Source organism: Vanellus vanellus (genome assembly GCF_965231255.1).
Source record: "Vanellus vanellus genome assembly, chromosome: 1".
Lineage (NCBI taxonomy): Eukaryota > Metazoa > Chordata > Aves > Charadriiformes > Charadriidae > Vanellus > Vanellus vanellus.
Window position 1 is genome coordinate 63,146,310 of NC_138905.1, and position 27,744 is coordinate 63,174,053.

General features: G+C 39.1%; 1 protein-coding gene across 1 annotated transcript in view; it reads right to left on the reverse strand.

Moving 5' to 3' along the window:
- The window catches only part of MYBPC1 (myosin binding protein C1), a gene marked incomplete at its 3' end in the record, with an annotated part of 74,665 nt that overhangs the window by 27,302 nt on the left and 19,619 nt on the right, over window positions 1-27,744 (reverse strand). The window contains exons 2-14 of the mRNA XM_082499553.1: window positions 26,226-26,258; window positions 23,085-23,126; window positions 18,048-18,080; window positions 17,651-17,686; window positions 16,335-16,370; window positions 13,737-13,841; window positions 12,143-12,291; window positions 11,667-11,784; window positions 10,312-10,363; window positions 8,616-8,672; window positions 4,967-5,133; window positions 2,628-2,760; window positions 860-984 (exon numbers count right to left, since the gene is read on the reverse strand). Coding sequence (XP_082355679.1) covers window positions 860-984; window positions 2,628-2,760; window positions 4,967-5,133; window positions 8,616-8,672; window positions 10,312-10,363; window positions 11,667-11,784; window positions 12,143-12,291; window positions 13,737-13,841; window positions 16,335-16,370; window positions 17,651-17,686; window positions 18,048-18,080; window positions 23,085-23,126; window positions 26,226-26,258 — 1,086 coding nt within the window. The remainder of the gene's footprint in view (window positions 1-859; window positions 985-2,627; window positions 2,761-4,966; window positions 5,134-8,615; window positions 8,673-10,311; window positions 10,364-11,666; window positions 11,785-12,142; window positions 12,292-13,736; window positions 13,842-16,334; window positions 16,371-17,650; window positions 17,687-18,047; window positions 18,081-23,084; window positions 23,127-26,225; window positions 26,259-27,744) is intronic.

A 27,744-nucleotide genomic window follows, 5' to 3' on the forward strand; every position in this document is an offset into this window, starting at 1 on the left:
TTTTATTGACATTTTGTCCAGACAAGTCAACCTGCAAGGCTGACATTCCCCTCTCGCCTGCCACAGATCCCTCTTCTAAAGCTGTGTTTTCATTAGGTCCTATTGCTCCTTGTGCACAATAAGATCACCTGATGACCTATCTTATCGGTTTAAGCCATTCCTGCTGTCAAAACTCAACTTTATTTAATAGCAAGAGATTGTACAAAAGTTATTCTATGCTATTTATAGGGGCAATGGGCTCCATTATTTTAAACAGCTTTCAGAAATACGTGATGATTTTTTTCTCTCACTGTAAGTTTTGTTTTCCTGTTTGTTTTGTTGTGCATGTGTGAGTGATGCCATGAATATTATCACTAAGAGTATCAGCACTGTAGGAGCAAAAAGGGTGAAGAAATGGCAACGCATTCGTACCTTTTGATAGAATCTTCCCTTAAATCTGTGCAGATGGAATGAAAACTAACTGCTAGAAAGCTGGATCTGAAGGTACTTGAAACAGATCAGTTGGATCGAGAGTATCAGGGTCATCAGGTATCTAAGTGTGGTGTTAGGAAAAGCCAACGCTATGACAAACAAGTCTCCATAATGGCTTTATAACTATGAAGGAGATCACAGCCCCACTAGATCCCAATGCACAATATGAAATAAACTATACACCATTTCAGGGTTTTCACTAAATTACTAAATATGGGATGAGGAAAAAAAACGGCCAGGGAACCATAGAAACACAGAGTGATCCTAAGGGCTGCCGGTACAAATACAAAAATACACCGAACCAGATCCTCCCTGTTAACTTCTGTTGCATTCAAAGAAGCCACCCCAATTTATAGCAGGTGAAACAGGAACAAGCTGATGAAATTACCTCTCACAAACAGTTCTGTGGAGCATTTCTCATCACCAGCTGTTACATAATAGCGAGCATCATCTGTCATCGTACAATTATTGATGAATAAAATTCGCTGGTTACCTTTGTGCTCAAAAATGTATCTGTTTGAACAGGAAGACAGCAAAGGTACATTAGCAAACCTGCTGGACCCTTTTTGTTTTACGTAGAAAATGCTTTCAGGATTATTAGAGGTGAAAATCCTGTTTTTTTACATAGAACTGGAAAAGTTGTCCTGGGAAGCAATTTCTGAGATTCAACAGAACCTTCATAGACTCTAACAAAAAGATCTATGATGTGGGGTGACAACAAGCATCTTCTGGTTTGTTCCAAAATCCCAGGCTTGGGTGATATGAAAAAATAAAAAAAAGTGAGCAGGCTCTGAAGGATGGCAAAAAAAAAAATGGAGTCTGAAACTCTAGATGGGTAAAGATGAAAATAACCAGTAACAGGACACCATCCTCATTCCAACACTCTTAACATTTTTGTGAAGTAAAATAATAGCCAAGGTTAAGAAGTTAGTATTATTGGTAGGCCAGATGGCACAAGAGATCAGTAATGGGATATGGGGTTTTGGTAATGGGATATTGAGCCTTTCACCTTTATGTCACCAGTTTAGATCTGCTCCAGGCTTGTAATGACCAAAGCTCATTAGCATCTGACAGCTGCTTCAGCAGCCTGGAAGAAATGCACTGGAGCATTCAATCCATGTCCTTCTACTGGAAAGGGATCCATATAGGTGCCTGCGAAATGTTTCTGAACTGCTCATGGCAGATAAAGAAGCTAAAGAAAAAGTACCCTCTGTATCATGCATTTTTTGTCAACTGTGAATATTAATTGCAATCCTTGATTGACTTTTGCAGCCACAGAATTAAGGAAATCTTCCTCTGTAAGAGGGCTTTTGGTAATTACTATGTTTTCACAAGGCCAGAGGGGAAAGTTGCTAGGATTATGTGCCACTGAGAAACATTTAAGGAACATTACATTGTTATGCATTACTGGTTGCACATCCTCATTCCTAGCTGCGCCTGACTTTGGAAAGGGATTTTCTGCACCAGGTTGTAAGACGACAGTTATGCCCACAGTAGGGACTGGGCTCAACTTCCAGCCCTTGCTTGCAATTACTCAAGCGTCTGCACCTGAAAAGCCACTTCTTCTAAAGAAAAAGCCAGAGAATAAAGCCATGTGCAGGTGATACAAATGATGAAGCAGCTTGGGTACAGGAGACCTGTTGCACATGACTGAAGTCATTTTGAGTTAATACAGGCTGCTGACTTCAGCGTAAGCATGGACTGGGTAGTGGAAGGTGAGACAAACCTTGCTCCCCTTTCTTCTGGTGGTTTATGAGCCAGGTGGGTAAGTATGTGATGTTAAACCTGTCAGCACCCAACTACTGCAGAAAGATTCTGACCTCCTTCGGACATAGTACTGAGGACAAGAGATTTATTTACTCACAGTGCTTCCTGACTTTTTAAAAACTACCCAGTAGGAAAGGGCTCCGTGTTTTGTTAAGGATCTTTAATTCTTTTCTCTTGAGGGAAAGGAGCCAATCTGCATTAATATTTAGCATACGGTGGACTTTTCTGGGTCATGAGCATTATAACATCATTTGCATACTTTTCACGTATAATGAAATTCAGGAATAAAATCGGTGCAACCTGAGCACAGAGGTAGATCTATGCAACACGCTTTTCAAGGAAGTAAATGTGTACCCGTTTTATTGCTTACATATGATCAAACCACTTACTTTGCACTTGGTCGTATTTCTTGGCCATTTTTATACCACTTGAGTTCCACTGTTGGATCTGCTAGCTCCACCATGAATCTTACTTTACCTCCTTTGTCCACCTGATATGCAGGATCAAGACCCTTGGCAAAAGCTGTTGTGGGAGCCAAGTGTTATTGCAAAAGAAGATCAGAAAACAAGCAAGAATATGAATGCTGAAATGACATCGCATAAATCCATGGCATAAATCTCATCAAAGCTGTCAGAATACCTGCACACAATGTTACGAATCACTCTCTGTTCCTTGGCTAGTCCACATGAATCAGTTTATTTTCTAAGAAACATTAGAGTAAGTGCAAAGCTACGCAGATCTGATTATCCTGAGCAAGTTCAAGCTAGTGTCTGTCTCTTCAGGATTTTGCAGTGTGACTGCATTCTGAATAGGATTGGGTAGCTGTAGCTTTGGCAGCTTGCTGAGAATGTCATGTCAGAATAAAATGCTATACAACTGGTGACATGGAATCATTTCCAATGAATCTGCTACGAAGGACTTCTCTATTAGCGCCACCTCTCAAGTTAACAGGGAATCTTAAGCTAAAATTCCTATTGAGCTTCTCACTGTCAGAATAAACACATCGGTTTGTCTAAAAGCCAAATTAGCTTTCCCGCTTCTTTCTGTAGGTTGCATGGTGTACATTGCAGCCGCACCTGTGATAAATGTTACACCTGCAAAACATTTGCAAAAATATTTGATACCAGGAAAAAGTTGTCCATCTGTGAATCCTAACGGGGCTTTTCAAAAGAGGTTCTTTGAGATGTGCAAATCTAGGCCAAGTTGGTCTGGGCCAGGTGCAACTCAAACATTTCAAAACAATTTAACATCAATATTTAGATATTGCCAGCCATAAAAGGTGTGGAGAGTTGCAGGGGAGCAGATATTTGTGGCTCAAATAAATTGTGCCTCAAATAAATTATAACAACACATTGACACAACAGGAATAGAGTTATTAAATCTGAAAAGTATATTTTATGTATCTTGTTGCAGTTTAAAACACTCCAATTTATAGTAAAGGTGGTGTGAGGCGAAGAACGCCCTACTGTCGTCCTGTCACTACTACAGACGTTTTCCCCAACACCTAGAGCCCCTCCTGTAGGGAAAACCATGTCCACTGAAAAATCCTGATATGGCTGGCAGCTCCATCCTACTCAACAGGGAACTGGGGAGAGAGACCAGGTGGGCTGGTCTCAGGTGCTGAGAGATGCCTCTTGCCCAGTAAGACATTCAGGCACTTCCACATGATGCACCTGGGTGGGGAGCGGCTCTTACTGCCAGCCACGCAATTCCTGCCCCAGCTTCCAGCACTGCTCCAGACTTCCGGGGGAAGTTGAGGAGCTTCTCTGGGCTTCAAGCCCTTAGAGAGCTCCACCGGGTACAGAAACTGCCCCAGCGGCTCATCCAAAGCTCATTGAATCCATTTCCCCCTCCCTCAACTGTGGCTAGACTCAGATAAACCAGCAAATGAAAAATATAAATAAAAAATAATGTGTAGTAACACAACACGTGTTCTGATGTGAGGTAATGGGTGAGGAGAGAGGGTATATCGAGCAGCTGGAATGCAGCTGGATTTGTGGAGGATTCCACCTACGCAAAAGGGGCTCCTCCAGGAAACCAGTGGAACAGCAGATGTACATGTTGCATCCAGTTCTGAAATGCTCTCCAGGAACAAGCAAATGCCACAATAATATAATGGATAATGTATTGTATTTATATGTGTGTGTGTGTATACCTATTATGCAACATGTACATGTATTTTATATACTTATATATACACATACATATAAACACATCTCTATATTTATGCATGTATTACACCACTCCTACTATTACGGAGGGTAGATGGGGAAAGACATGCCTGAATGTTCTCACCCAGTGCAGGGTGGAGAGTTTTTAATACTGCTGGGATTTCAGAGAAATGTCAGATTAAGTGCAAAATGAAATTACGAAGAGCAAACAGTGTGTTTGGAGTCACTCTATTTTAGAGCAGAAGATCTTAAAGATAAGATCTAATTTCCATATTGTTTGATCAGATAATACCTTTCCACACAACTGGGGGACATCGTTCGGGTTGGAACTGCTGTTTGGCCAAGAGGGAGGGATGCTTTTGGTAAGCACTGAATGGGATAGGGTGTTCACAGAAAGCACAGTGGATAAAAGCCTTCTTCTGATTAACTTCTTACAGTAATAAGGCTTGAGTTGTAGCATGCAAGTCCCCTTACGCGGAAATGAAGTAAGTTTGGGTTTTTAAGGTGGACGCTCATGTTTGACTACTGAACATAAGAATATTCTGCCTTATCCATACCTGCACTCTTCTTCACTTCCCTGCGCATGCGCTTCAGACGCTTTAACATGCCTCTCAGGTCAGTGATACCATACTGAAAAGCGATCTTCTCATATTCACTGGGATTTGCGTTCTTCAGGAGCTCCCACACATCTACCTCAGGTTCTTCCTCTTGCTGTTTAACCTCCCTAACAGTAGCAAAATAAAAATATGGGAGAAGAGTTAGCGAAGCTTTATCACACCACAAAAAAAGGTGAAGGTGAATCTATGGTGAGGATAGAAATGTTTTGATCAAAATTTGAAGGCTGCCATCATATTTTTTTTATTTCACTTGGCACAACTAGAATAGCTCAGAATGACATTCCCACCTTATTTTACACTTCTTCAGGGCAGAATTTGGATACAAGTTTTAATTTGGCCTTTTCTGATGTGATCAGTTATGAGAGTTTTTATATTGCTTCATTATTTAAAAAAAATACAGTTTGAAAATGTAGTGCTATAAAAACATATGGGTTAATCCCACTTAAATCCGTTTTATCTGTTGTAACTTGAGTGGAATCAGTTACAATTTATGATGGCAACACTGAGATCTGAGTCCAATCTGTACATCTCATAATTATACAAAAATGCTTTCAAACCCTGAGTCCCTGTAACTGCTACTAGGGGTGACCGATGAAAGGACATTGAAATCCAAGGGAATGTGGGTCTGTTTATAGTTACACCAATGCTTCTCAGAGTTACTTAAAGTTGGCATATGGATAGGAACTGGAGATTTCCACACCAGCTTGGACTTGCAAGATGGATCTGTTGGCTTCCATGTTTATCTCAGTCTTAAGAGCAGGAAGTGTTTTCAGAGGCCTGTGTGAATAGCATCACCTTTATACAGAAGTTTCGATACCATATTTACTATCTGCAACTCCAGGCTAAGACAACCAATAAAGAGAAGTATAATTATTTCCACAATGGCAGCCATTAAATGAGAGAACAATGGAAGCATGCTAAACAAAATGACAATTTTTGAGACTGACAGCTTAGCTCAAAAAGGCGAACTGCTAGAGCAATCTGGGAATTGGAGGAGAAATCTAGACATTTTTTCCTATAAATTCATTAAGATCAGACCAGGATCATTCGGATTTGATCCAGTTGGTCTAACGAAATCAGTACTTTAGAGAACAGAGCGAGAAAATAAACATTTGAGAAATAAAAAAAAGACTGAGCTTTGGAGCGAGACACTGTTACAGCTGAGGTCGATCAAGTCTGACAGAGAATTTTCTTTAACGTATACAGAGGTAGCACTGGGGGTCCCTGAGAATCTCTGCATGGTTGGATGAGAAACCATGGATAACCACTTTGCTGTTTAATCCATGAGGGTTATTAATTTTTATAATACGCCAGTGTTATTTTAAAAAGGAAAAAAGCTTCTCACTGAGGAGTCTTTGAAATGCTTACATTGCTATCTTAGAATTATTGTCAGACAATCTCAGGTCTGTAATTTTACGTTTCATTCCTTTTATTTTTATCTGTGCTCATGCTTTCTGGAGAGTGACTATGTACAGCAAACACCGGCGTTTCGTGAGATTCCTTCTGCATGGTGACCAGTCAAGATCAGCTTGCAAACATATGTAAAAGCTGACACACCCCATGGGGTGGCATTTCTCCCCCCCCAGGGTTGGTCACTTGCCATGCAACGCCTGTCCGTGCTAAGGAGAGGTACACACCATGGGAATCAAGATAATGTACCCCTTTAAATCAGGCAGTAGTTGAGAATGAGGATCAGTTAGAGTATCCTTATTTTCAACCAGCTTGAAATAATTAATTCCGGACTCATTTTTTCCTCTGGCATAACTGGAGAACAAATTTAGACACTTAGAGCAAACCAACTTTCTTCTGAGACCACTACAGTTTCTGCTGTGAGTAGTGGGCAAACAATGCTTGGTATGTCCCAAGCAGACTGACGTCTCCACAAAATCGCTTTCAGATCTTTTCCCCCAAAATGTGCATCGCATTGAAAGATGTACCTTTTTTAAAAAAAAAGGACCTAAATGTTTGAGTGTTTTTGAGATCTTTTGCCTTTTGGAATTTCGTGCCGTTACTGATCCATTGCATTGACGAAGCACAACCAGTCACAGAGTGGCTTACTGAGATAAGAACTGGTTTGCCTTCCTGCAAGACCAGCACGAAATTAAAAAACAGGCAATATATAGATTCTGTGCATTTAGGTTTTTTTTAAAAACATGTTTCAAGTATTATGCACCGCAGGTGAAAAGTTCTCGCTCTTTCCTTGGTAATGTAACCACACAAAAGAGAAGGAATGCACCTGCAACATTGCCTCTTGAAAAAAATTGAAATGAAAACATGTATTTGTCTTCATAAAAATGGATATTAAGATCCACACTGGGGCTTAATTAGCAATCTTATTCAGTTAAGCTCTTATTCAATTAAGTATGAGGTTGCGTTTCAGTGCCTGAAGCAAGGAGGGGATGAACGGATTTGACCGATATCAAATAATGGTGTTTAAAACCTACAAGTTTGCTTTTCCCATTAACCACACAATCGGTATACTATGTGTATATGGCTATACAGTGTTTATCTTACAACACACGTGAGTTACTTGTTAGTGAAGTGATAAAGACTCTTAAATCACATTTCTCTTTCCACAAAAAACCACCAAGACCTCTTACATGCAAGTCTCATGTTCCTAATAAAACACCCCTCAGGCAGTCATGAGATCTGTCGTGGTAAATTGTATTAGTATGATAAAAAGCCAAACCGAAGATCCTAATTAGGGATGAGGAGATTAAGAAACCAAAGACCTGGTGGATTTGAACTGGTTCAGGTAAATCTTTCACTGCCCACTTTTACCTTCAGCCTTTCCCGTTTGCCTCAGTTGCTTAAATACTATCCTCACAATCATAGCCCATGAGCCCATTGTGAACTTTTTATGTAATTAATACTGCATATTGGGTTCTCCCCTTTCAGAGTAAGTGATAGATGAGATAAAAGGATCTAGCTCCTTTTCCAGTTCTCTGTGGTCAGTTGCCATTGATTGCCACGGCATGTAGAATTTCTGTGATGAATTTAAAAAAACGACTAATTATCTTGTCTTAATCTGTTAAAAGACTAAGCTAGGTTTAAGTTCTGAAATAGAGGCACAGCTATTGTAACGCCAGATTTTTAAGGCGAACCAGAAAAACATGTGCCCGAGGTTTTCTCAGTTTTAAGGCATGTTATATGATTTTTCATATCAGGATGCTTATAAAATCAAATTAAGATGTACCCAAAGAGACAAAGTTAACCTTTGCAGCTTTTTACTCTTGCACCAGACTCAATTTTCTGAACTGCTCATCCCTGTGTAGGAAATTGTCCCCCTCTACCCTCCATGCAAACACAAAATAAATAGCAAGTAAACTAAATGTTATTGGCCTCTTTAGGTTGTGGCTCACTTTTTCCCCAGTGCACTCAAATCTGAGGTTTCTTTTCTGCACGCTTAAAGGTACAATTAACTGAACATTTGCATATTACGCTATGAGAATGACAGTTAGAAACATTGAAAAAAAAAAGAACAGTCAGAAAATTCTTAAGAAGTTATTAATGCTACACCTGACTCTTTCTGTGTGCGAACCTAATGGTTTGCAATCCACACCTGCTCACTGCATCACTTGGTTCTCACCTACGTTTCAGGAGACCACTAAAGTCAAGTTCTCCTGCATCCTCTTGTCCATCACCGCTGTTATTAATAGAAAAAGATCAAATCTTTGTTTAATACAGGAAGACTTAGACAACACGCATTGCAAACGCTCTACACGTCTCATATACTCAACGCTGTCCGGACACGCAAATAATGGTATAAAATCAACACAAACTTGTATTCTTTTTCACACGAATTACGTTTCCTTAGGCACTTGTGAAAAATAACACAAAGGTTTGTATTGCTTGTTATTATACTTTGATGACAAATTTTTGTAACTGCATACATAAATTTGCCAAGATTTGTGTTAGATTTCAGTAACACAAATAAATGTGAGCTAGTCAACACAATGAGCTTTGTTTTTCATTTCCATAATGTATGTGTATAAAAACAAAGGGCTTGTGCTGATCTTTTGCTATGAATGTAAAACAAAGATTTGCATTGCTGGGTGGTGCTTTTAACAATGCATAGCTGTTGTCACATACTGATTGCAAAGCATTGCACTTAAGATTTACCCTTTCTCTAAATGAAGGAAGAAATCAGTTTAAACAAGAAGAAACACTACATTGTACATTTTTACAGGTAGAATCACAGTCCTGTGAAGGTGCATTTCTTTCTATAATGTGACCTTAAGCAGTAATACCTTATTATAAAGCACATACAGATAAAAGAAATACCCTTAATACTTCTTAAAAGTAAGGGCAAAATCCTGCAAATTTTGTCAAATTATGCCAATATTTCATCCTAGATTTTGCATGCAAGACATTACTTAGAAAATCAGAAAATATTCAAATATCCTCATCTGCTTGGGCAGAATAGTTATTGCAGTTTTATAAAAACGTGATCAAGAAAGGAGTGCACCTTGAACGTAATATCATTTGCATTCAATCTTTAAATCAAATCTCTCTAAATAAAAGCAGTTACTTCTATGTTACAACTTTGTTTGTATGTGTAAATTAATAAACTGCATTAATCTTTTTTTGTTAAACATTTTCATTCTGAATACTTTTGTCCTTCTAAGACAATTTTCTCCACAAAATGTAAAGATGACATCTATACTGGTTTGAGTTACTATTTTGTCACAATCTATACTGGTTTGAATTGTTATTTTATCACAAAGGTAACTAAGAAAAGAAAAGACTTCAGACACAATCTTACAGCCTATGCAATATGTTATTTGTAGCTTTTCTCTAATGACGGCCTTATGGCATACTTTTTTACTGTAAGATAACATAAAGCCAGATCCTGTCTTTTCTAAATCAGTGTGAATTTTCTCTCTGCTTTTAATCAGTATAGGATTGGGACCAGTAACTTTCATATTGCAGTTGTGAATTTTCAGGAAACGCAGTAGAATATTTTAGTGAATTGAAACATTATTTTAAAAACCTCTAAAGAAAGAGATATGTAATTGCCTTAAATATTCCATCTTCCCTTACAGCAATGACACTGTAATTTCACAGCAGATTATTTAAAATCATACGTACTGTCTATGAGTTGTAACTATTTCATTCTACCTACTACCAACCACTCTGAATACCACTTCTTTAATCTTTATCTACAAAAAAGCTTTTTTTTTTTAAATACTTGATACAATTGCCTGCCAATATAGATGCAAGTTCTGTGCACGCTACCAGCCTCCATTACTGAGGAGCTTCATGGGATCACTGTTTGAAGTTACCTTCTTTTGAAAGCAGATCTGATGTCAATGGATGGAGCAGCTTGGGAAGATTCTACGAAATAACAGTAATAAAAAACATAATTTGAAATCAATGTAATTTATGTAATCGGTGTGATCTGGCGTATGAAATTTCTTCAGTTTCCCACTAAGTGACCACAGTTTGTTCTGCTCCTTTGGTAAAAGTTCTGATAAATGCAAAGCTGTTCCACGCTCAGCTAATTGTACTTAATGCGCTTCTCTAAACTACTTTCTGCAGTTCTGTGTAGGACATCTGTCTCTGTGATGTTTCTCTCCGGTCCCTTTCCTGCCTAGACACAGGCTCTGGCCTTTTGGTCTTCCCATTCCCTATCCTTTCTCTCCTGCTTGCCTCTTGCACGTTCTCAGTACGCTCAGCATCGGAGGGAAGAGGCAGTCTTCTCTCCAGCTGCAGACGCAGGTTGATTCTCGGAGCAAGGGTGAATCCCCCTTGTGTGAATTACCCACTTGTGCCAGCCTGGATGAGACTAAGTGGTGATGATCCACAGCCAGAGAACGGATGCAGAGCCAGGCTGTCCCCTGCCTCGCTGGCCTCTGAAGTCACACACCTACCTATGCCCCTCGGGCTGTCAGTCAGCCATCAAATGTCCCCTTAACTGTGACCGGGTTCCCCTGACTGGCGAACGAACAGTTAGGGCCATTTGGTAGGCGTGCTTTATGAGGGTGAACAACTATTTTGTCCACTGGCTGCTGGCCCTGGCATTTCGGAAGACATCCATCTTTCTCAGTCTGGCCATGCAGGTATGTGCGCGCCGCTGTGCTGGCAGAACTGCTCTCGAAGGAAAAGATAAGCCTGTGGGTTAACATTTGCCAGAGTATGGCCTTTTATAACACAGAAGACGACACAGGTATGACTCTCCAGCACTCTCCAGATTGTGCTATTTCTTTTGATGAAGAGTAGAAGAAATAGCTTTATGGAGTATGGTTATACCATGCCTGGAACAGGGCAAAGCACTGGCGAGCCATGACCACTCCACGTCCCTCTGCTCAGATGCTGCCAGATGAAGCCTTGCCCTCTGAACAGCCCTAAGCCTAGCTCTCTGTTTTGCCTGCCAGAGCCTGATTTGAATTCAATACTAGTTTTATCTGCCAGCTTTTGTAATTTTTGGATAAGTGTCTCCCGTGCTATCTATCCCAATGTTCATTTAAACAATAAATTACAGACACTTAAGAAAATTCTCTGAGCTCTATGCTAAAAACGTTCACTTTAAGAATTACTTCCTTTAAAGGTTCTGAACAGAACTAGGTGACATTTCAAGTTAAAAAAAAAAAAAAAAAAAGAGCTTTATAAAACTTTACAGACACAAGTGGAATCTTACCAGTGACTTCAAGGTCAAAAGAGCAACTATCAAACTTGTCCTTGTAGGATACTTCACAGCGATAGTTCCCTGCGTAGTTTTCTTTCGCTTGAATGATATGCATCTCAAATGTGTGAATCTAAAAATCAAACGTAATCGTTCATTAATGTGGGAGATACATTTGCATAAAACAGAAGTTAAAAGTTTAGTCTTTCAGACCTAAACCAGGAGTAAGGAATAACTCAAGCAAAGGGCTCTGGAAAGAACCTGGAACCCACAAATGGCAACAGAAAGCTTTGATTTCCCCACCACTACTGTCCTGTGCTGGGAGAGCAAGAAAGTCTGCTTCTGTGCAGGGTCAGAGATCATCACTGAAATCTGCATGGGGAAGCCAGGGTTAGAATCCACCGCTCTTGAATTTCTACCTGTCGTCCTTAATCGTTCTTTAAGCTCTCTTTGGATCTGTGCCCTCGTAAGAAGGAAAAACAAAGACACACCTTAGTGTGACGCTCAAAGGACTCTTTCAGCTGCAGGTGCTTCCCCGCTTTGCTGGCCAGGTCCATCCACTTTCCCTTAAACCACTTAACATTGGGCTTTCGGAGAAGGTCTTTGGCTTCTACTTTGGCTATAAATGTAATGTTCCCACCTTTTAAAAAGAGAAAAGAATAATGCAGTCATTGAGGAACATGTGGTTGGTCAGTCACACCTGTACAAGTTTCTTTTACTACTGGTCCTTCCAGTCTCCATGTGCTAGCTCTACCATGACGGTAAGAATCAGATGGAGTCACACAGGCTGTGACAGTACTGCAGTGTTAGAGGGACTGATGATCTTGGGTCTGGAAGCCTTTTGCCCATGACAATGTGGAGCTTGAGACATTGAGAGGCAGGATAAATTAGATGAGACAAAACTCCATGTTGTCATGGGCGAGTTGATCCCAATATTTGAATTTCCTTGCTTAAAATAAGCACGGGTGCTCCTAGGCTACCAGGCAGTTGTAACATGAATAAACTCCAGTCTGGAAAAGAAAGACTGGAGCTCTTCATGCATTTCTGTCGTTAATTCTTTAAGCTGAGAAGGCAGGGGAGAGAGTCTTCTCTAAACAGTAATTTGGGAATAGTAGAAGTTACCTCAATTTTCAGAACACCACCGCCCAGCCCCTGCTGAGTTTCCATCCTAACAGTCATGGCCTCCAGAGGAGAATACGTGTAACTCCTTGTATTTATTTTCCAAATAAATCCTCCCAAAATGCTCTTTTTCTCATCGGTAACCAAGAAAAATAATAGACATATAAAAAAAACCCCAACCATGTGATCACATTTTAGTGTATCCAAGTACACAGAAGACATATTAAGTAGACTGTACTGAACTTCTCACCATTGCTGCTACCCTGCGTAGGGTGCAGCTCCCTTACCATGTCAGCATGGCTCAGGAGCGCAGTTTGGAAGTGAACCTCCTGACTGTCCCCATTTACTGTGCTCTGGTTCACGCCACAGAAAGTCCTCACAGTGCTTGAACTGGATTCCTCTGGGATGGAATTAAAACCAAAGATGTGCTCTGAGAGTTTAACACCTGTGGTCCAATTGCTGAGAGGTGTAGCGGTCACCGGACTAAACCAGAGCTACTCCAGAGCAAATTCCCCAGAATGGTTACAGTGGGGTGACCCTACCAGCTTCCCTACAGAGCTGCCCCTATTAGTCTGCTTGCTGATTTACACACCGCTGGAGGGTACAAAAGTTGACCCGGCAATCTCTGAGCCACGCTGCAAACTTTTGGGTAGATCTTCCTGACATATCAGTAACAGCATCACAGTAACCAGTTCTCTTCCCCAGAAACTACACCTCTTACCCATTGTGCTCAGTAAACTATTAGATTTTGAGTTTGTCTTGAATTAAGCAACCATTTTTTGTTTCTCTTCATACAGTCCTTTTTGCCTTCGAAGAGTGGAGTTCACGTCCAACTAAAATCAGTGGAAGTACTTGTAGCTGAGGGCAGAAGCTGAGTGTCACAGGAACCCCGCATGCCTTTCCAGGTTCTGCCTCAGTCTCTGTCTCTCTGGAAGTGGCTTTTGATTTTTGTTGATCAGCACTTACCAACGCTCACTGAACCGCTCTGAGGCTTTTCGACAAATAAAGTGGATCTTTGGGAGTCATCACGTTTTTCTGTCTCTTCTGGAGCTCCTTCTCCAAGAGACCATACTGAGATGCAGAGAGAGAGGGAAATGTCAATCATCTGAACGTGTTTTACTCCTTCCAAAATACACTTACCTGAACTTACTAAACTCTCTAACCCTATTACCTCTCTCTTCAGGTGTCCTGAAAGATATGTAAATTTTTGTTCACACTGACATCCATTGCTTGGCTGTCACACTGTGTACAGTTCCTGCAAGAACGCTACCTCTGTGGTGACAGAAAATGAAACTATCAGGGAGGAAGAGAGGGGAACCTGATCAGCCACGACGGGCACTGGGCAACTCGAATGGCACCAGCATTCAACCATGAGCGCTTTACGGAGGCAATGCACAAAGGTCAGCTCTTTGTTTTTCAGAAGAGATGGAGGTTCTGAAAACACAAACAGCTTTAAGCACAGACAAAACACGTATGATGCATAGTTTCGGTGGGTCTCTCTCAAGCCCAAACCCAGTCAATTGTACAAGCTAGTTTTCCCTCTTTGTCTGCAAAATAGGGCAGGGATGAAGCTTACTTTTGAACTTTGTTCTCTTGTGCCGTGGTAGAAGCAGAGAGTTTGGGGATCAGTCAGTCCCATCTCTTGCCATATGCACCGGCTGATATTTTACAGACAAACAGTTTTTTTTCAGGTGGAAATGATTGTGCCGCATGTTCAGACACAGCACGTTCTCTGCTGGAAATTAAGATTTTAGAACTGAAAAGGAGCAATGGTACTGGGAGAAGCAGCAAGTGAGTGGTCTCCCCAGGGCAGAGAACTGTGCCAGCACAGCTGTGGATTTCTGGTCTTTCTGCTTCTCTGAACAGCCCTGGCTTTGTGCTATGCAGTTACATCTTGGATAAATACATGCAAAACTGTGGTCAAGGCTGTTTCCTAGCAGAAAAAGCAGGGAGAGCAAGGCAGTGAGTGTCTGTCCGTTACCTGCTCCCTTTCTGCAGAGAGGCAAAGCATGTGTCTCATATTACAAACGAGAACTTGCGGAGACCAAATGCCACATCTGCTTTTTTTTGAGGAGTTATGGCCAGTGCATAGGGGAAGCTGAGTAAAGCCGGTGCTGCCCTGGTAGTACTGCAGAGCAGAGCAAATGTGGAAGCGTACAGCTATAATTAACAAAGCCATCTGTCTCTTTCAAATGAGACTTATGTCTCCCTTGTTCCCCTTAAACTTCTAGTTGTTTCAGAAGCGAAGGTAGCTTTTTATAGTTTATCCAATGCTCTTTTGGTTTTGGTTTCATAACTAGCATAAATGAGGAACCAGTCACACAACACTTCTCACTTAGTCGAGTGACCAAGTCCTGGTTTTGAAATGAAAAGTTCCTTTCCCCGCTCAGTATTTTCTGTAGAAACTCATTTGCCAGAAGTCAGAACCTTTTTAACTCATGAGTATTTCCATCACTCACGAATGCAACACAACTCATGACAACCATTGGAAAATGCAACCAAACCATTTTTTATTATCCTAAAGTCTATTAGGAATCTTTAAAAGGTATAGAAATGCTAGATAGCGTTGCTATAAATCTTTGCCTTTCGGTCTTTCAGTGGCTTCTGGATAGTGTGTCTAACACCTCTGCATATATCTGCTTGTACAGTATGTCTTGCAGGTAGAGACATACATGTATATACACACATGGATATACACATATATGAAAACATATAGACAGACATACATGAACACAAATATATATAGATACACATCTATATATACTCTCTATATAATCTAGATATTTAGATTATGCCAGTATAACATGCTAGTATATGGAAACAACATAAGAACGAGTGGGAGTTACTGGTGTGAATAAAATGATGTGACAATGCTTAATAAATGGAAGAAGCTTACACAGAGTCATTAATTCAGTACCACATAACATAACACCTAAATATTATGGTCACCTATAGACATTAACGTTTTCCTATTTATTAAACAAACAGAAGGAAACGTGGGCTTGGCGCTGGCTGGGGGGGGCCTGGCATAGGCGGCTATGCCAGGTCGGTAACCATGGTTGAAGTACCTGCTGCTCATTTTGTTCCAGAGGCTGCAAATCCTGAAACCACAAAAGTGGGTGCAGTATGCGTTACCTGCCAGGGTAGGAAGAAAGAGGTTATGACTTTGCTAAGTTTTCCCCACCGTCCTTTGAGCTGTGAGAAGAAGCCAGTCTCCTACAGTCTCCTGGGGCCTGTGTGTGGGATGCAGGGAAGCCACTGCCGCCCTGTAGGCTGAGGAGGAAGGGAAGAGTCGCGTATCTATCTATATAGAAATAGATATAGATAGATAGGTATGTATGTATGTGTAAAATGCTGATACATGTCCTGTCTTGTGCAGCAGAGCCTTCCCTCACTCCTGCTTTAGCTGCCAGACACCTATTTGCTCTAAACCTAAAAGCATTTCAACAGTTTGATACTGTATAAACAATTAAAATAAATATAACCTTTAAGAAATAACGTATGAATAATAATTGTATTCTGTAAAATTTGGATTGTTTCAACATGTTTTTCAGGAGGTCTCACCTGAATCTTTTCTTTCCGCTGGCCTAGACATCCCATCTGAAAGGGAAGAGCAATTTAGATGACACCAGCTCAGAGATCACCACTTAACTGACCTCAGATCATTGGGATTTAAACATCATCGATTCTTCATGCAAGAAGATTAGACTAGATATTTAGGACCAGACCCATGAGGAACTATTTGATTACCAGAAAAAGGAAGTGAATGGCTGAGAAAAAAATTCAGAAGTCTTTCCCCCTTTTCTCTAGAAAATCTAAATTAGTTTAGTTTAATTCCCATTCAAGATTTCCTTTTTAGTATTTCATATTTAGAAGGGTTCTTTGAAGCTGATGATTTCTTCATGATCTGTGTAGTTCCAGATAACAGATGAATTTATGTTGTTCAAGTTTTATCTGAGGGGGCAGTATTTTGAATTATTTAAATAATCTATTTATTTATCTAGATTGAGCAAAATAATAATACATAGTTAAAATTTTAGAGTTTTGCAATTTAAAATGTTATTTATATGTTTAGCTTTTACCAATGAGGTCCTCTGCTACTGTAAATCAATGTATCGCTACTAACTTCACAGATAGCATGCAGCCCAAAGTTAATAATGCACATTCTTTTGGGAGAAATCAAGAAAATGCAATCATTTAGGGCAGTGAAGACAATTAAGAGCGTGTTTTGTTTTTCATTTGATACCGTGCAAAGCATTTTCTAGTCTCCAAAATTTCTGCTTCATTTACAGTCTATTTTTAAAAAACATATTAAGCAAGCAATGGAGAAATTTTGCCTGTGTCACATCTATCGTGATGGAGCCCTGTGCTGTTGCTTTTCTTTACTGCCAACAACTAAAGGGATTTTTTCTGCCAGTTTGGCAGCAATGGCTTGGAGTGGTACATTCAAACTACCTTGTAGGTCATATGGCCTAAGGTGAGGTGATAGGCAATTATGTGGATAGACCTGTTTTGAAATCATAAGGCGTCTATTTTATTTGCAATTCTGGAATTTGCCCGTCAAATCTAACCTTAAAAATGCACTCCATGTTTGTGGATAGGAAAGAATAAGGGGAGTTGCTTTCAGAGCTGCTGATATTTTACCTTCCAATGGCAGAAGTTCTACCAAAGACCTCAAGACAGGACTGGAAAGGAACTTTTCTGATATGAAGGTCTTGTACTTCTGAACAGAGATTAATTTAATGTAAAAAAAAAAAAAATCTTTTTCGCTAATTAGTATGTTTTGAGTTCAGTCCAACAGTTTGGGCTCTTTCTTCATTAATAGGCAAGAGAAAAATACATACATACATACACACACAAAGCACTATCGCAGTCCTAACCTGCTGGTGGAGTACTAACTGAAGTGTCATCTTCATCTGTGAAAAGAAATACAAATAAAAAAGTACATAAAGAAACTGAAAGCACAGACGATCGTCTGCTTTAAAACAACTACGTGAAAATGTAAAACCTGCAAAAGAAAGGGAAAGAAATCATAATAGTCAGGAGCATTCACAATGGAAGCTTCAAACTGATGAAGAAAGCTTTGCGTAATTCAGTAGCTGAAATGGTAAACCTTAATGTTTCAAGCAAGTAAAAGAAAAATGAGATGTGGACTGTGATCTATTATTAAATCATGAGTTTATATGAAAGCTGCTGAGTGGTTCTGTTTGTTAGAGATGTAATCCACAGTAAATACAAAAAAGCCACAATGAAATCAAGGTCAATCACATATCTGACCTGAGGAAGATGCCATTTCTCTGATGTCCATGTCTGCAATTAAAATGTGCACCATATATGCATTCAGCATCATTAAATCAAGGTATGCAACAGTTAAAAATAGTCCCCTGTATTAATACTTTGCAATTTCTTTATTGGAATATTAATTTAAAATGCTAGGAACAAACAACTCACTTTTTCCTGTACTATAAGAGAATAATTTAAAATACAGACAGAACTATTATCATCACACTGGATTTTCCTTTTAACTACATTAAAAGTTGACCATCATCGGGTATTAAATCACTACAAGCAATTGTTATCCGGGTATTTTAAAATGTTTAAGGTCATAGAGTACATTGATGTGTATATTTATATAAATCAGAAGCCTGAAATAACATGAAACTGGCATTAAACCTGAAATGCTGTAATCACGATTAATAGAAAGCCAGAATAAGGTAAAGACTATCTTTACAAGTCTCCTATATCTTTTTGAGTTTTATATGTTGACTAGAAACCTCAGCGATATCAGTTTCTGATAAAAATACACAAAAAGTCTTGGTGTCTTAAAAGCCTAATGGTAAAAGAATAATAATAAAAAAATTACCAATGTAGCATTTGAAAGGCTAGAATAAACTAGATATATTTAGGATTTGATACATACATAATGTAAAGATAACGTGTCTTTTACACGGTATCATAAAATCATCTGGAGAACAATTCAAAGTGGAGGAAAAGACAATTGAACTAGAACATCTTTGGAAAAATATTAACACACATTTTTAAAGAACGTTTTGTTTGGTTTTTTAGGTTTTAGATTTGTGTTTCCAGAATCAAATTTTAACTCTGAAGTTATCCTTTGTTTTTGACCTTTAAGTTATAATTTGTCTATATTTTCTTAAGGACGAATGTAATAGCTATGACAAAACCACATATAAAATACAGTTGCATTTTTGTAAATACCGGTCTTATTAATTTTTTATGCTTGCTTAACCACTGAAGGCTAATTTAAAGTCTGTTGATAGAATTTAACTACTGAGCCGTAACATTTTACTCATTCCTTTTTGATGATTCATCAAGCTTCTTTTTAAAAATCCCTTGGGAGGAATACGTCAGTTGTAACAGGTAGGCCCACGTGTGAAGGATTAAGGTGTTATCTTACAAAAAATGATTTTGTATTCATAGCAAAAAAAAAAAAAAAAAAAATTCATTTAGTGGAAGAGTTCTAAGAGTTCTCACCGCCTGCATCATCCAATGGCATAAGCAGACCTTGACTAATTAACCCTTCTCTGTTGTTCCCTCCTCTCGTTCAGTGATGACCATGGGATGTAGCATGAGAGATACGGCAGGCGTGTATAGGCAGGGTGGTGAACAGGGCAGAGACACGGTTTAGCAGCTGCAGGTGACTTCAGAGTGCCTTAAAGTTTATTTGTGCTACTGCACACTGGAACAAGTGTTCAGGGTTAAGGCGGGAGGTAGATAAACACCACAAAGAGTGAACCCTTGTCTTCGCTGAGTATTAATAAACACAGAGTAACTCAACCAACTGGCTGAATCCCTTTGGTTTATGCTGAAATTGCTGAGCGCAGTTTAACCCTCCTGAGAGAACTTTAAAATTTAGCTGCCCTCAATTACCCGTCTGATTTTCGAAGCGTAATCAGCAGTCCCATGGAGGGGACTTGGCACTTTGGAAATAGTAACTGAAGTACATACATACAGCAATGGAAGTTTTAGTAGAGAGATGAATGGATAAGTGAAACCTGGAGAAATGCAAGGATGAAACATGCAAACATTTTAGTAGATGGTTGGATGGAACCTAGAGAAAAAGATATCAGTAAAACATGCAGAAATTTTTAGTAGGTCTCTGAATGGCTGGATGGGACCTAAAAAAAAAAGGAATGAGCAAATTGATATTTAAACTCATTTATTATTCCAGCAACTTGGAATACAATTACAACAATATTCAACTTATTTGGTAATGCTAAAATTAAAAACAAAGGCAGAAGTATGCAAATTGAATGAGTATAAAATAACAGTAAATTTGGTGTGATTTCTGCTGATTCACTTTTTTCTCTGAAAATAAAATGGATGATCATATATATCCCGATTTTTTTACAAAATTACTTCAGATATTTTTGAAAATAGAAATGCTATAAAAGATTAATGTACACGAGAAAATTTTATTTTTGCTGCTCTGAGCTACTGATTTACAGCGAAATAACCACAAGACGACAAATTTATCACAGTCCTCTATTTCTTAACTTTACAGTGAACATAAAGGGACATAAATATCTAATTTCACACAGACAATAACTACTAAAAAGAAATAGAACAGTAAAACAGACACACAGATAGGTATACTTTATCTTCCTTCCTTCTGTTGTTAACTTTGTCTTAGAAGTGAGGTGAAAACTATGGACTATGTGGTTTACATGGGCTACCAAGCTTTCTTTCCTAGATGCCAGGTTCCAGCACAGCCTGTCCATGCTGCAGAGAGGGACTGTCCCAGAGTCCTACAGCATGCCGTTTCTTATAAAATAGCAGCAAAGAGGTCACAACGGCTAACACACAGGTATTGTAGAATTGCTGTGGAATTCAGATAGAAAAACTCTCACATCTCATCCCCATTCAGGGAAGTACCCAAATCTGTTACTTCTGAAGCTACAGAAACAGTTGTAGAAATTGCTTATACAAAAGCTAACCTCTAAGTGGTTCTGTCCTCATTTCCTTTCAATGAAGAAATTTTTCCTGGAAATTTTTCAGTTCCTGGCACAACTTGAAGCCTTTTCCTCGTGTCCTATCACCTGTTACTTGGGGGAAGAGACTTACTGCCACCTCTCCGCAACCTCCTTTCAGGTAGTTGTAGAGTGTGATAAGGTCTTCCCTCAGCCTCCTTTTCTCCAGGCTGAACAACCCCAGTTCCCTCAGCCGCTCCTCATACGACTTGTGCACCGGACCCCTCATTGGCTTCATTGCCCTTCTCTGGACACGCTCCAGCGCCTCAATGTCTTTCTTGTAGTGAGGGGCCCAAAACTGAACACAGTATTCCAGGTGTGGCCTCACCAGTGTTAAGTACAGGGGGACAATCGCTGCCCTAGTCCTGCTGGCCTCATTTTCTCATACACTCACACACTGATTTTCTAGTGTAAATGATTTTGAAAAGATTGGAAAAATGGAACCTTTTCCAGGTTTGTGAATTGTGCTCGCCATTGTAAAGATTTTCTTCTGGCAGACAAACACGAAGGAATCACTCTAAGAAGATATACTTTCCCTTACTTGGTGATACTCTGCAACGAAACAGAAGCTGATAGGAACAATTACACTATACCTAATTAAAAACAGATCTACTACCTAGTGTCTGGAATTGACATCTACATTGCTTTGCAGAGGTGACATTTTCGCTGGAGCATGGCAGAAGGTCATTTTTTCTACATATTGATATTCAGACTTTCACTGGAATTCTTACTGAGGTGACTACTGCCACTGTGAACTAAACCTGGAAATACTTCCCATATTTGGATGTCAATTTTTTTGTTGGCAAAATCCTCCTAGATAGGGTAAGCACCAAGAGAGCAATTTTCCCCTTAAGAAATACCTGTGTTCTTCACTAGACTCAAAAGAGAAACAGAATAATGGATAAAAAGATAATAGAAGTATTTGATAAGATACCTACCATGTTTTCTTTTTTATTCAGTAAAATGTAGGCTTGTAAGCAGTGGGGAAAACACCATTTATGCTCAGTTCCGGAACAAACATTTCTCTCATATCAAAATTAAAGCAAGCAGAACTAATTGCTGAAATAGCTGGAGGCAAGACCTTCATCTTTTTTCCTATCACTAGGCATGCAAATTATTCTTGAATTGTGTTTCCATTACCAAGATGACAGATTTGATTACTCACATGAAATTTTGTGTGTCAAAATAATTGCTCAATGCAAAGATAGCTGGCAAAATAACATGCACCGAATCCTGGTTGAGAATCTTTATTTTCAAAAGGGTACTTGAATCACACACTCTCAGTGTTTATATTTTGACTTTGCTGAGAAAAATCACTATGCATGCCAAATAAATCTGCAAGCATCAAGTATGGATCCAGCCTGTCTAAAAGGCGAGATTTTGTCTGGAAGAGACCAAAAGGCAGAATACCTTTCAAGCAAGCCATTTCTTGATTTGCCATGAAAAAACATAACCATGCCAAATGAAAAGCAAGCATTGCATCAGTTGTAAGTATATTTTGGTCTGCTTTAGCCTTTTATCAGAGTGAAAAAAAAAAAGAAAAAAAAGCTGATGAGCTGTTTGAATTCTGCTTTGGCCGGGAGTACAAAAAGGAGCGGAATTTGGCCCAGTTCCCTCAAAATGTATCTTTGTAACCGGAAGAATTGCCAACAGAGCTGGAGTCTAATCTCAGTGGCAAAAAATATATATTAAAAATGGAGCTGATTTTTACACGCCTGGCTAGTGGAACAGTTATGTGTTTGTTCACAGCAGACAGTCCTCAAAGACATTTTTCAGAACTTGTAATGAACTCAACTGCTGGGCTCCCAATGAGGACAGAAAGACGAATGTGTGATTTCTTTTTTTCAGGTGAAAAACAATCTATTGGACTTCGCTGAAAGGTAAAACATGCAATACTGAGCTTCTGTGGTAGAAGGCAAACAGCTTAGAACGACAGCAGGAGATTGTCCGGTTTATTTAAAAGCTCCCAATGTGCATAGTATCTGAGTTTTAGCAAGCTTGGTTGGCGTCAACATCCAAGCTCACTTAAACATAGCTTTCTGCTCATGCAAATCACCTGAAATTTGATCTATTAATTAAACAGTCTATATAAATACTGTTGCTAAAGTGTCAGTCTTGTGCAGAATTTTTGAAGATACCCATAAGTATCATAACTTCCATGTGCTGGATAAGTCATGCAGAAAAAGGATCCAGGAAGCTGCACAACACACTTCTGAAATTTGGCACCAAAATTCTGACTTAAAGCTCAAGCAGTCCAGCACCAAAACAGCGTTTGGGAATGTTCTCTTTACTGCCCATTTTTAAAATATGATCTCAGACTCACCTTTACCTTTTCCAGTTCCATCCTCCTGTGGCTTTTTTTGTTCTGTGTAGGAAGTACAAGTATATTTTTGAGAGGATCTTAAAGTAAAAAGAAAAACTTACACAGCATTAAAAAATACAGCAATATTCTAGGTTCTGCTAGTTCTGAAAACCAAAATGAAACGATTATTGATATATGTGTATATGTAATATACTGTTGTGATCCCATAAAGCATTTTACAGCTCTGTGCTTATCAATGTATTTTCTATATGTTGAAGGAGTTGTGTAAGATTGATGTTGCTGTACTCAGTGGAAGAAAAATATTGGGTTCTTTAGAAGTAGCAATTGTTAGTGTCTTGTTCTTGGGCTCATCTATGAAAACCTTTGCAATGAGTTACATATCATCGTTAATTTGAATGGAATTGGATCAGACATGAGATACTGCCAAGTATTAATGGTATCCAGAGCTCCATCCACAGAATCACAGAATCACAGAATAGTCAGGGTTGAAAGGGACCTCTGGAGATCATCTAGTCCAACCCCCCTGCCAGAGCAGGGTCACCTACAACAGGTTGCACAGGACAGCGTCCAGGTGGGTTTTGAACGTCCCCAGAGTGGGAGACTCCCCAACCTCTCTGGGCATCCCTCTAATCGGTTTATCCTTAAGACAAAGTACACAACAAAGAGAGTGTATTGAGGGTGTTCTTAATTCTTTATCATCATCATCATTATCATCATAACCTTTCCTAGGCTATTTGTTTTCAGTTTTCTTGATCAGAAGAGTTGCCAGCTTGTCCTCTACTCCAAGCAGGTTAATATGAATTATCTTGGACCTCGTATGTGTGAGAAAACTTGGACTGTATTTTCAACAAAATCAAAATTTCTACGCTTTCTCTGTTTCAGGATTCATTAGGACTCATATTCTCTTTGGTTTCCTATCTCATTCAATTTGTATACAAGGCCATATAGAGACTTGTCAAATCACATGAATTGTGCTGTCTTCAAGGTGTAAACACTCAATAGTCTATTGCCTGTGAACAATTACTTTCTGTGGCAAACTTACCTGTTAACTGCCTGATAGAACATGGGTTTGGATGAAGATCAATGGACAGGTATTATCAAGATGGAGCTAAGATAACTTTTGTGATATGGAGAAAACATCTGCAAGAGCCAGTTGATATTATGATTACCCTGATTTCTTGTTCACATGTGCATAGCCATGGTAACTATGAAAATAAAACTTGAAATTTGGAAGACAAGTCCATGTTCTGGAACTGTGACAGAGTCTCAGGTGCTTCTGTCTGGATTCCCTAAGTTTCCAAGCTCCGGTTGTCAGGTTGTCCATCTTGGCCCGATGGTAAAACCTGGTCCTTTTTAGAGGGAATTTTTTTACAGTAACATTTCTTTCCCGCTAGGAACTGGGATTAGGAGAATTCACTGTTCTTGGCAGGTGGTAGCATGTCTAAATACAATTTGAAAACCTCATCAGGGCTTAGTATACAACCTGATGGCTTGACACTGAGATCTAGAAGAAGCTCTTACAATGGCTTCCCAAAAATTCCTGGTGTAGTTCAAAAGGCTGATTATGTCCAATAAACTATTTATATGTTACAGCATCTGGTTTCTTCAACAACCAACTTCCCTCTTTGTGTGATAGCAGTTAATAATCCAAGATGACAGTATCTTGAGTCAGGCAGGAGGAAGCTAGGAGAAGTGACTGGCACTTCTAGTTTGGTCTGTGCCTAACCATAAATGCCTACTGACACCCTACTTGTTTTACAGAAGTACGGGGATGGGGAAAAGGAAGGGGGTTACAGGAGTGATTTCATATTTAATCCTATGTGTTTAAATAGAAATGAAGAGATTATTTATTTGAAAGTGTTAATAGATGTTTCAAATATAATGCTTCAAAGGTGCTATTCCTTTCTGTCCACAAAAATTGGTTCTCATTTCAGTTCTACTTAAAAGTTAAGATTGATAAAGCACATGTATTCGAGTACAAACTATATCAGATAAGCACATCAGTGTGAATATTTTGAAACTAATTACTTCAATATCAGGTGAAGAGATTTTACAATTGAATAAAATACAACCATCATGAATGAATTATCAATTGACTTTCCTTACAAATACATGCAATATGAAAGAGTTCATCCTAACATATAGAGAGTACATGGGTTATTTAAGCATGGGACTCTTTGTGGCAAATGCTACTGCTACCTCCAGACTTCATCATTTTTTAATGAAAGAGTGTATCATTTAAACAAAAATGTCTTGAATCAGCCTTGTAAAATGCCAGTTTCCAAGACTGTTAGTAAATGCAGGTTTAACACCTGCAGAGTATTTATTCTGTTTGGTATTGCTGTTTGGGTAGCTACACAGAGAATAAAACTCTAATGTTAAATTAGACATACATAATGTATCTATATATTAATCAGCATTTGAGACTATAACTCAAGTTACTCAATGCAAATCAAACCCACAAGGCAAAAGCTTGCCTACATTTCCACCTCCCACTAAAGAAAATGTAGCAGCTTTGCACAGAGCTCCAGCTTTACCTGAAGCCCTGGTCCTTATGAATGAGTTTCACCTCACCTAACTTTTGCTTCCTGGAAGTTATTCACCCACTCCAATCCAGACAACCAGACTCCTCAGGGCAATTGCCTATACGTAGATATCCAGTGACATTTTAGGTAGGTTGTCCAGGAAATGCCCATTGAATGAGCATGTGTGACCCAGGATCTGCTCCACTGGTTACAGGTGGAGCACTGTTGAACAACTTGGACAAGATACTTAATCTTCAGATAGATAAAATTAGGTGCTTGATTGTTTCAACTTAACTCACAGTGTATATTCAAGGAGAAATGAAAGGGAATATTTTCCTAATTAGATGCTGTTCAGCATCAAAGAAGACAGCATAATTTAGCCACAGAACTTAAGCGGTCACCGTTTTCCTGTATTCTGAAGGACATTTGCAACGTTACACAAACAACAAATCTCTCACAAGCAAAAGCTGAGTCTGAAAAATCAACATTCAGTGAGAACATCTTATTTGGGCAGGCTTTCTTACAATTAACACAAATCATATTATAGCTGTGCAGTATCCAGTTTCATGCAACTGTTGCTAGTATTACAGCACAAATTAGCATTTTTCAGACTAACCTGGAGGTGGTGGTGCACTTTCAGTTTCAGTCTCTGAAAAATGAAGAAAGAAGACAGATATTGAGCTTCAAGTGAGAGCAAATATTTTTCACACATTTGGTATGTGCTTGTTGAATTTGGATACAGTTTGGTTTCATTTAATATTTTAATGCAGTTCTCAAAACTTTTTTTGCTTTCACACATGCAACACATGGCATCTTCAGAGTGACATGGTCAGAAGCCTAAAGCTTATGCTCTGTGAAGAGAGGGTACTGAACTTGTTCGGTCTGGAGAGATAAAATACTCATAGAATCATAGAATAATTTAGGCTTGAAAAGACCTTCAAGATTGAGTCCAAGTGTTAACCTAACACTGCTGAGTTCACCGCTAAACCATGTCCCTAAGCACCACATCTACACACCTTTTAAATACCTCCAGGGATGGTGACTCAACCACTTCCCTGGGCAGCCTGTTCCAATGCTTGGCAACCCTTTCAGTGAAGAAATTTTTCCTAATATTCAACCTCCTCTGGCGCAACTTGTGGCCATTTCTTCTTGTCCTTTCTCTTGTTCCTTGGGAAAAGAGATCAACTCCCACCTTGCTACAACCTCCTTTCAGGTAGTTGTAGAGAGCAATAAGGTCTCTCCCTGACAAGCAGGTCATCTACTTGCATGTATTCATATTAATTTATAGTGGTGGGCCCCAGTACATTTCGGGACCTTTTGGCAATTGCAGTTTAGGACAGTTCTGGGATATCATGGAATCCAAGCTGAATTTCAAGTTTGGGTTTGCTTTGTTTAAGTCAATTGGTCTTGAACCTATGCTTAAATGTATACCTTACCACATCAGTATGCTTCTGACAGATGGTATCCTATGTTTAAGCAAACTCTCCATCAACTGGAATAATATCTAATATGACTTTAATCGTGAAGTCTAATGGATCCATTTACTGAGGAGGATCATGCGCAGAGAATCCATAGGCCTTTATCTTATTTTTAACACACCATTATGTCTAGAGTTCAGTGTTCAGTGCAAGCAGAAAGCAAAATAATCAGCTTAGCTGCCTGGCATAGGACCTACAGTATGGTTGTTTTTTCTTTCTTTCAGTCATGGTTTTTAATCTAAATCACTTCTGTTTCAGATGTGAGAAACAGAAACCAGGCTTTTTATCCTATTTAAATGTTACCCTTTTGGGATGACATGTTCTCCAATCTAAAAAATATATGAATAAATTAACTAGATAAAAATTATTTTTAAAATGTTAAAGGAAGTTTATTTTCAACCTGTAAATGCCTTAGGACTCTAGACTGATGGAAAATAGTAATATTTATTGGAGATAGTGCATTGAATTATAGTTCAACTACTTGCAACAAGCAAAGATTTAAAAGGTTGAAATCCTTAACTGTAACAGTAGATGGCTTTTACTAACCTTTGTCATGTTGTGAGTATTAACCTTTGGGACCCCACCTCGGGTCATATTCAGGAAATAAAGTTTCAATTTCTGTCACACAGAAGTGCTGATAAGGCTATTCCTTTGCAC